This window comes from Triticum aestivum, chromosome 6A (assembly GCF_018294505.1).
Source record: "Triticum aestivum cultivar Chinese Spring chromosome 6A, IWGSC CS RefSeq v2.1, whole genome shotgun sequence".
NCBI lineage: Eukaryota > Viridiplantae > Streptophyta > Magnoliopsida > Poales > Poaceae > Triticum > Triticum aestivum.
In genome coordinates, this window is record NC_057809.1 from 149,877,787 (window position 1) to 149,885,853 (window position 8,067).

The following is an 8,067-nucleotide window of genomic DNA, read 5'->3' on the forward strand; positions in this document are numbered from 1 at the left end:
TTCTCCACAACTCTGTTAATTTTTTTTTCTCCACAACAACATCTATTATATTATTAAAATGATAGCAAACGAACAGTGAAGGTTTAAAATTATAAAGTTATGATAAATGAATGGCAGTGATTTGTTGACCTAAGCTTGGCAAGGCAGCGTGCAAGGGAGAGTCCATACAGGCACATATTCCATCAGCAAGGCCAGCGTATAGGCAAAAGGAGTCATATAGTCATTAAAAAAAGGAATCCATACACATCGGCAAAGCCAGTGGCGAGTCCAGTAGCCAGGCTTCAACAGGCTGTAGCCTACCCTCAGAAAAAAAGATTTTTTTTTTTTACTACTGCTATTCGTCTCAGCCCAGCAGCCCAACAAGGAGACACAACCAACAGCCCAATGCCAACACGCAGCGAACAAGCCATCCAGGGACGAGACCAAGCCGTCTCACACTCCCGCGACCAGACCTAGCGCCGGCGGCGGACCAGCCGAGAAGGGAGCTTGCGGGAGCGGCGGACCAGGGAGCCGGCGGGGGCGGCGGACTGCCGGAGCTCCGCGCCAGAAGCGAGGTGCTCACGCGCCCACCGACGAGCCGCGCCAAGCCGCCAACAGCCAACCCATCGCGGCTGCGCCCTGCCTGCGTGCTGCTCCGACCCCGGCTCCCTAGTCCGCCGCTCCGCGCCAGCAGCGAGGCGCGCACGCGCCCACGAGACGCGCCAACAGCCAACCCATCGCGGGCATTGGTAAGGACTCGCCAGCAGCCAACGAGTCGCAGATATAGAGAAATGTTATTGTTCTTCTTCTGCTAATTGGTTGTTTGACCAAATGTACTGCAAATGATTTTATTGTTCATGATATAGAGAAATGTTCTTCTTCATTTTAGTGAATGATATTTATTGAGATGTTGAAAGTACTACTGAATTGCCTTGTTCTGGATTGTTCTATTTGCAGATTTACAGAAATGAAGAGAAAAAATATGAGCATAAACAGTTTTTTTGCAAGTAGTTCAATCACTCCTCGTGTCGAACCTGATCCTATCCCAGCCAGTCCACTGATCCCAGAGAATGTGAACCCAGATCCCCTTCCCCTGATTGTAGTGACCATAGTTCCTCCTTCAACTAATGAGAGAACTGATCCCTCAACCCCAAGGGATGATAGAAATGACACCACATTTGATGAAAGTACAAACCAACCAAGAATGCCTATACTAGAGTTTCATCCAAGTCAAATTATTGCTGATCCAGGACTTAGAATTCCTATAGAAGATTATGCCCCTGAAATTAGAAGAAGTGATGTGCGAAGAGCTTATTTGTTGAACAAACGAAACAAAGCTGTTGGGCATACATTCAAGAACACAAAGGATGGTAAAATTTGGAGATCCTTTCAACGTGCGTGGCTCGACAAGTTTGATTGGTTGGAATACAGTGTGGATAAGGAGGCTGCGTTTTGCTTTCATTGCTTTCTTTTCAAGAAACCATCCCAGGCCATTAGATTTGGCAATGATGTTTTCATGAAAGATGGCTACACTCGTTGGAAAACAGGTCTAGCTAGTTTTGAAAAGCACGTTGGTGGTCAATCTAGTTACCACAACATTGCTAGGGGAGATTGCGATGATTTCAACAATCAACAAGCAAGTGTGGCTACCAAATTCCCTGTGTACAGCAAGGAGTCTGAGATATCTTATAAAATCCGCCTAACTGCATCATTGGATTGTGCAAGGTATCTCATAGCACAAGGTGAAGCTTTTCGTGGGCATGATGAATCCTCCACTTCCATCAATAAGGGCAATTTTAGAGAGTTGTTGGACTGGTACAAGAACAAGAAGGAAGATGTGAAGGAGGCATTTGATAAGGGGGCTGGAAATGCACAAATGATTTGTTCTGACATCCAAAAGGACCTTGCTGCTGCTTGTGCAATGGAGGTAACCAAAGTTATTAAGAATGACATTGGAGATAAGAAATTCTCAATACTTATTGATGAGGCTAGAGATTGCTCAATAAAGGAGCAAATGGCGGTGATTGTGAGGTAACACATACCATCTTTTAGTGTTTTTATATTGTACTAGTAATGTTTACTAATATGATTTCTTGCTGCACGTAGATTTCTAGATGATCACGGGGTGCTCCAAGAGAGATTCCTTGCCATTAAGCACATCACAGATTGTACATCTGCTGGAATTAAAGAAGCTTTGGTTGATATGTTGGAATTTCATGGTTTGCTACTGTGATAAAGAGATATTTAGAAGCATTCATGATGACCAGATCATGATACAATTCCAAAAAATGAGGGATCGGAAGGGACATTTGCCTCATGAGTTCAATGTGATTTCTTAGAGGTATAGATGTCAGTGTTAATAATTTAATACCTAGTACTGGTTGTGCATGACTTATTGTTGTCTTGCTAACAAATGTGCGATTTTGGACATATGGCTTGTGGTTGGTGACTTGGGCATACATTTCTATATTTTGGTGAGGAGGTGTTCTGTGACTACAATATCACTTAGTAAGAAGCAACATCTCATTGTCTTTTGTTGTTGCTTCTCTAGTACTTTGATGCTTTGGTGTGTGAATTGTATTAACCTTTCTAGTATGGCTAAACATGTTACTAGTATTTTTGTTGAAAAATTTCATGTTATTTTGAGCACTGGTTTGGCAAATGTTCTCTATTTAAATTCACAATACCAAATATTTAGTTCAAAGTCAATATTTTTGAAAAATTCCAACAAATTTCCAGTAAATACTACTCCCTCCATTCCAAAATATAGTGCGCCCGCGCTTCCCGAGATCGAACTTTGACCATAAATTTAATAAACGAGACCGACTGCGGCGGGAGAAAAAGTTACAGAATTAAAAACTTCTTTCGAATACGAATTCACTGATATAACTTTTGCTCCCGCCGCAATCGGTCTTGGTAGTTAAATTTATGGTCAAAGTTAAAGCACGAGGATAGAGAAAGCACTACATTATGCAATGGAGGGAGTACATGTTTCCAGTAGCATTCTGGGAAAGTTTGAGCACATTTGGACAAATGGCCTAGGAGATAATGGCTATTTAGCTAAGCGATTTCAAAATTTAGTTCAAAATTTAATATTTTTAAAAAAATTCAGGAAAATTCCAGTAGATACTACATGTTTCCAGTAGTATTCTGAGAAAGTTGTAGCACATTTGGACAAATGTACCAGGAGATGATGTTGTTTTTCTTCAATTGAACGTTTTATTTTTTATGCGGTTAACTTTGAGTCCACCCTACATCTTCTTTCTGGATTCGCCACTGGGCAAAGCCAGCGTATTGGCAAAAGGAATTCGTACGGGCGCCAACATATTCAACGGCACTACGTAGGTAAGCGTTAGATTGGATCTTCAAATCATCATTTAACCAAAAATAATCTTCAATTTCACTACTTTACATGCATGAGTTCGTTTGCATGCAAAAGGCATGGTATGATGTACGAGTAGCTCATACGTGCATGGGCCCGGATTCTAATAACAAACTCGACAAGAGTTCATCAAAGTAATTAGTCCAGAAACTAGGCGGGCTGAACGGGTTTCATCGAAACTTTAAATGGATGTGAGAACCTCGTAGGTTCAACCAGGTTCGTCCATGTCGGCAAATTAATTAGCTCAACTGTTGATCATCGCGATTACAATATACAATGGTGTATCTAAATTAGAGTTTTTAGATTAACCTACCATAATATAACTATTAATAGTTGAATAAATACAATAAATCGCCTTTTTTAGGAAAAAAAGATAAACCATTTTGTTTTTCTTTGAACTCCAAGTCTCCAACGGCACTATATATAATGAATCAGTTATTAGGTGGACATGGAATACAATTATTATATATGACTTAGAAATCAGGGTGTGCAAGGAAATTAGCACTTTCATTTTTTATTAGGTGAATAAAAAATATTAGGTGAATATAAAGTTAGCTTATGTTGTATATACGGAATTCAAATTAAAAACAGAAGGAAACTACATGAGTAAAAGTTCCATCTATACATCATATGATAATTTTTAATTTGAAGCGCGAACATGAAAGCTGGCAGAAGGCAACCTCTCGCGCATGTGCATCCATCCACGTCTTGCTAGCTAGCAGGCTAGGCGAACCAACCTGTGATTAGGTGATTAGAGAGACGATGGTATCCTCGGCCCATCAGGGTTCAAGTCCTGGTAGTCGTATTTATTCCTGGATTTAGAGCCTGTTTGGGATTGCTCTACTCCTTAAAATTCAGCACCGCTTCAGAAAACACAAACCAAACGGGATAGCTCCAAGATATGTCGCTCTACAGAAAAATAGAATCTGGGGCACAACTCCTAGTTTTTTTATGAAGCTCTTCAGGGGGTGTTTTAAAAAACTCTAGAAGCTGGAGTTGGGTGGAAATTACTCACCACTGCCACCAGTAAGTGGATACCCCTTCGTTTCTCCCCCTCGACCAATCAAATAGATCCTTTTCACCAAATTACTCATTTTTGAAGCTGGAGCTAGATGGAAGCCAAACATTCTCTTTGGTAGTGCTACAACTTCTGAATGAAACTGCTCCAAAGTGAATTTAGTGGAGCGAAACCGACTTTGGTGAAGCGGAGCAGTCCCAAACAGGCCCTTATTTCATAATTTTCGGCGATGTGCATTCAGTGGGAGGAGACGTTCCTGTCGACGACGAGGTGGCTATGATGACTTCGTAAATTTCAAGATGATATGTCGGCTCAGTCTTTCAAAGGTACTCATCGGGGTAGGGTATGCGTGCGTGCATACATAGAGATGAGTGTGTACGTGTGTATATGAGCGTTTGCGTCTGTACTGTGTTAAAAAAACTAGCAGGTTAGTGCGCCCTTCGCACCGGTAAAATCCACCATCGGACGACATGACAGGCTTGAGATTCAGCACGTCGTGACAGCATGCCCAACAACCACAATCTCACAAAAAATTCATGAACTACTGTTCCGCGCAAAAGAAAAAAAAAATGTGAGAAAGCGATACTTCTATGGGATGTGGCCTATTCGATTGAGCTAGCAATATGCTTAACTTTTCGCAAAAAAAAAAAGGTAATATGCTTAGCGTGTGCTCCTATACTCCATGGAAGCCAATGCCATGTTCACACGTTACAAATAAATTGGCTCACAAAACAAGGATAAACAAGGATAGCCAGTTGCCGCTCGGGTGCTCGGCACAAGCGATAATCAAGCAATCTCAAAACCTATCAAAAAGAAAAGATTAGCCAGTTGATTAGACCATCGACGTCGGATTAATGCATGTATTGTATTCTCATCCATATAGCTATCTTTGTTTGGTCAATTCTTGCAAGGGCCTTATATTTTTCTTATATAGAAAGAATCCAACCAGAATATATGTAGATTGGCATGACATGTGCGGCGCACAGTGCTATGTTGTTTTGTTCCCACATACCAAATCTTTTGCCAACAACTTAATATGCGCAATAAAACCAAAAAAAGGTATTTCCGCGTGACCCTGCAAAAAGTATTTCCTCATGATATACATATTGACTATGATGTTTTATTTGAAAGGCATATCTAGGATAATAGCCACATAGGTTAGTAAATAAAATAAAAAGAATTCCATGTCCATATACAACTTACTGAAAACAATGACAAATGATGAAAAATGAGTTTCCACATTGTGTATATGACTATGTTTTTCTATATTTTTGTACGACTAACTCAACATCTCATTGGTATGAAAAACACATAGAAAATCTAGCCGCGCAAATGCTCGGGCAGGGCCGGTCCTGAGATTTCAGGGGCCCGGGGTGAAACCAAAAGTCGGGGCCCCTTCACATAAACATTATAGGAGAACATATATTATCGCTTAAATGCACCAAAAGCGACATTCTTATCAAATAATGTATACATATTACCTTTCAATCATTTCTAACAATCATTCATAAAATTTCACTTATGATGGGGTCGACATGATAATACGCACTGCTAAAAACCAAAAATCAAATTACGTCAAAAGCTTGAACACTGCAACCTACGTATCATGCATGTGAACATAGATAAATTGCTCAATTAGCAATATAGATATAGGAAGTAGATAGCTAGTCTGATGTTACTTCGGATTGATCGGAGCAGCGTTGACCACCTGATCAGGCAATCGCCATGATGGGATTTAGACTGACGTGAGATAGGAGGCGCTTGACGATTTGCATCACCTGGAGACCGGAGAGCCGCGTAGTTCGCCGGCACGCAAATTGTGACCTGCATCTGCAACGTCAGATCCCCGGCTGCCACCATGGCCGTTGTCGGATAGAACTGCACGGGCCACCACCTTTGAAGTCCAGCATCAACGTCGCTCCCTCATCCATCCCCACCATCGGCTTGCCGCGAGAGGAAGGGAAACAAGAAACGACGGCTGCCTCCGGTTTGTTTGGTTCGGCCATGAGCACGCGAGATCGAGGAATAGATACGTACTTTTTTTAGGAATAGATCGAGGAATAGATGAATAGGGAACATCTTCACGATTAGAAGGAAATCCGAGCAAGGGCAACGCGTACACGCTAGCATTCTTGGCATTTCTTGGACTATCTCATCTCATCTTTATGCAAAACCAAACCAAATTCACCCCGCATATAACCCACCTAATCTTGCTTCGGCGTCCGGCCACCATGCGCCTAGCATGGCGACTCACACATGCAGATGCGCAACATTTTTGGGTCGTCGTAGCAAGCCCCCGTGTCATACTTCTCGCTGATGCACCAGGCGCAACAAGCGTCTTTGTTGTTTCCAACACAGATGTCCGGCACAGGGCAAGGTGCACAGGGGTGGGTGCCGCACGTAGGTTCGGCTGCTTTGACTATTTTCAATAAAGAGTGTCTGGCGTTGTTAAATTACATGATGAGGACGAGAGGCAACATCCATCATGACATGCATCATCCAAGAGATTAAGATATGCATGTTCTTTCTTGTGTGTTTTGCAGGTGCTTACCGGTGAAAGGCGACAGGAAGGCCAAACAATGATCGCCGCCATTGTTGTTGTGATCTTGTGAGCCGCCATGGCTCTTAAACTTGGAATTGATTGAGGCGTAGGGAGATAAGGCTGTGGAGAGGTGCCTCTTTATATGTTGGTGCATTTTCAGATGGTTGTTCAATTAAGCATATATTTATGTTTATCGACCATATGAGCTGGATAATTTGACCTCAATGTGTGTGATTTTGTTGTCGTTCGATGTTAAAGGCTGTTGATGAATGAGCAATGCGTCGTAGTATTATGTATTTCATGTTTTAAAATGGTAGACTAGACACTTCCGACATATATTAACCCAAATATGCTATCGTGCGGTAGCGCATTTGGACCATGATTCGGGATTGGCTAGGCTTGATGAACATGGTCGTCAACATTTAGGCAACCAACATATTGGTGGTTGTCGATGACTCATCCCAATGATGGCTGGACTTAAGTCATGACATATTTAGTTTTGTTGGTTTCTTGTGAGATTTGGAATGGAACTTATTGTTGGGAAGTGTAGTAGAAAACAAACAAAAAAAGCCCTATGATCACCCAGAAACAATATGGAGATGCATTAATGGTTTGGATTTGATTGTTATCGACTCCGAGTTGCAACGGAAGAAGACAAGTCAGTGTAGATCGTACTTGGAGTCCCTCAAACCGTAGATGAACGATCCCACGAAAAGCCCATGAATAGTCCCTTAATCGGAAGACCGAAAGCATGGCCTCTCTACGAGTTGCAAGCGTAAGGGCTTCACGATCTGGCAGCGCTTCACCATCTAGAGGTAATTATCGCTGGAGAATTAGAGGAAGGAGATTAGAACCACACCGGGCTTCTAATTATGAGGATTATAGGATCTAGATCAAGCTCTAATTGATCAACTACGACCAACTAGAACTAGAACTAGAAAACTAGAGGAGGCTCCAAAACTTGTGTCTCAAAGGAGCAAAATCCTCTAGTATATATAGCTTGAAGGGGAGAGGAGGGGCACCACACAAGGGCGGAAAGGGCCCCCCCCATTGTGCATGCCAAGAGGGGGAGGAGCAGTCCTCCCCCTAGTCCAATTCGGCATCCCTTATAGGAAAGGAGGGGCACCCTTGTTGGGCCCTTGTGGC

At 42.2% G+C, this 8,067-nt stretch overlaps 1 protein-coding gene across 1 annotated transcript; it reads left to right on the top strand.

Moving 5' to 3' along the window:
- Positions 1-391: 391 nt before the first annotated feature.
- Positions 392-2,625, top strand: LOC123132568 (zinc finger MYM-type protein 1). The gene is made up of 3 exons (XM_044552396.1): positions 392-728; positions 937-2,010; positions 2,086-2,625. Exons 2-3 carry the CDS (start codon positions 947-949, stop codon positions 2,210-2,212), a joined length of 1,191 nt encoding a protein of 396 aa, XP_044408331.1. The 5' UTR covers positions 392-728; positions 937-946; the 3' UTR covers positions 2,213-2,625.
- Positions 2,626-8,067: the final 5,442 nt, after the last annotated feature.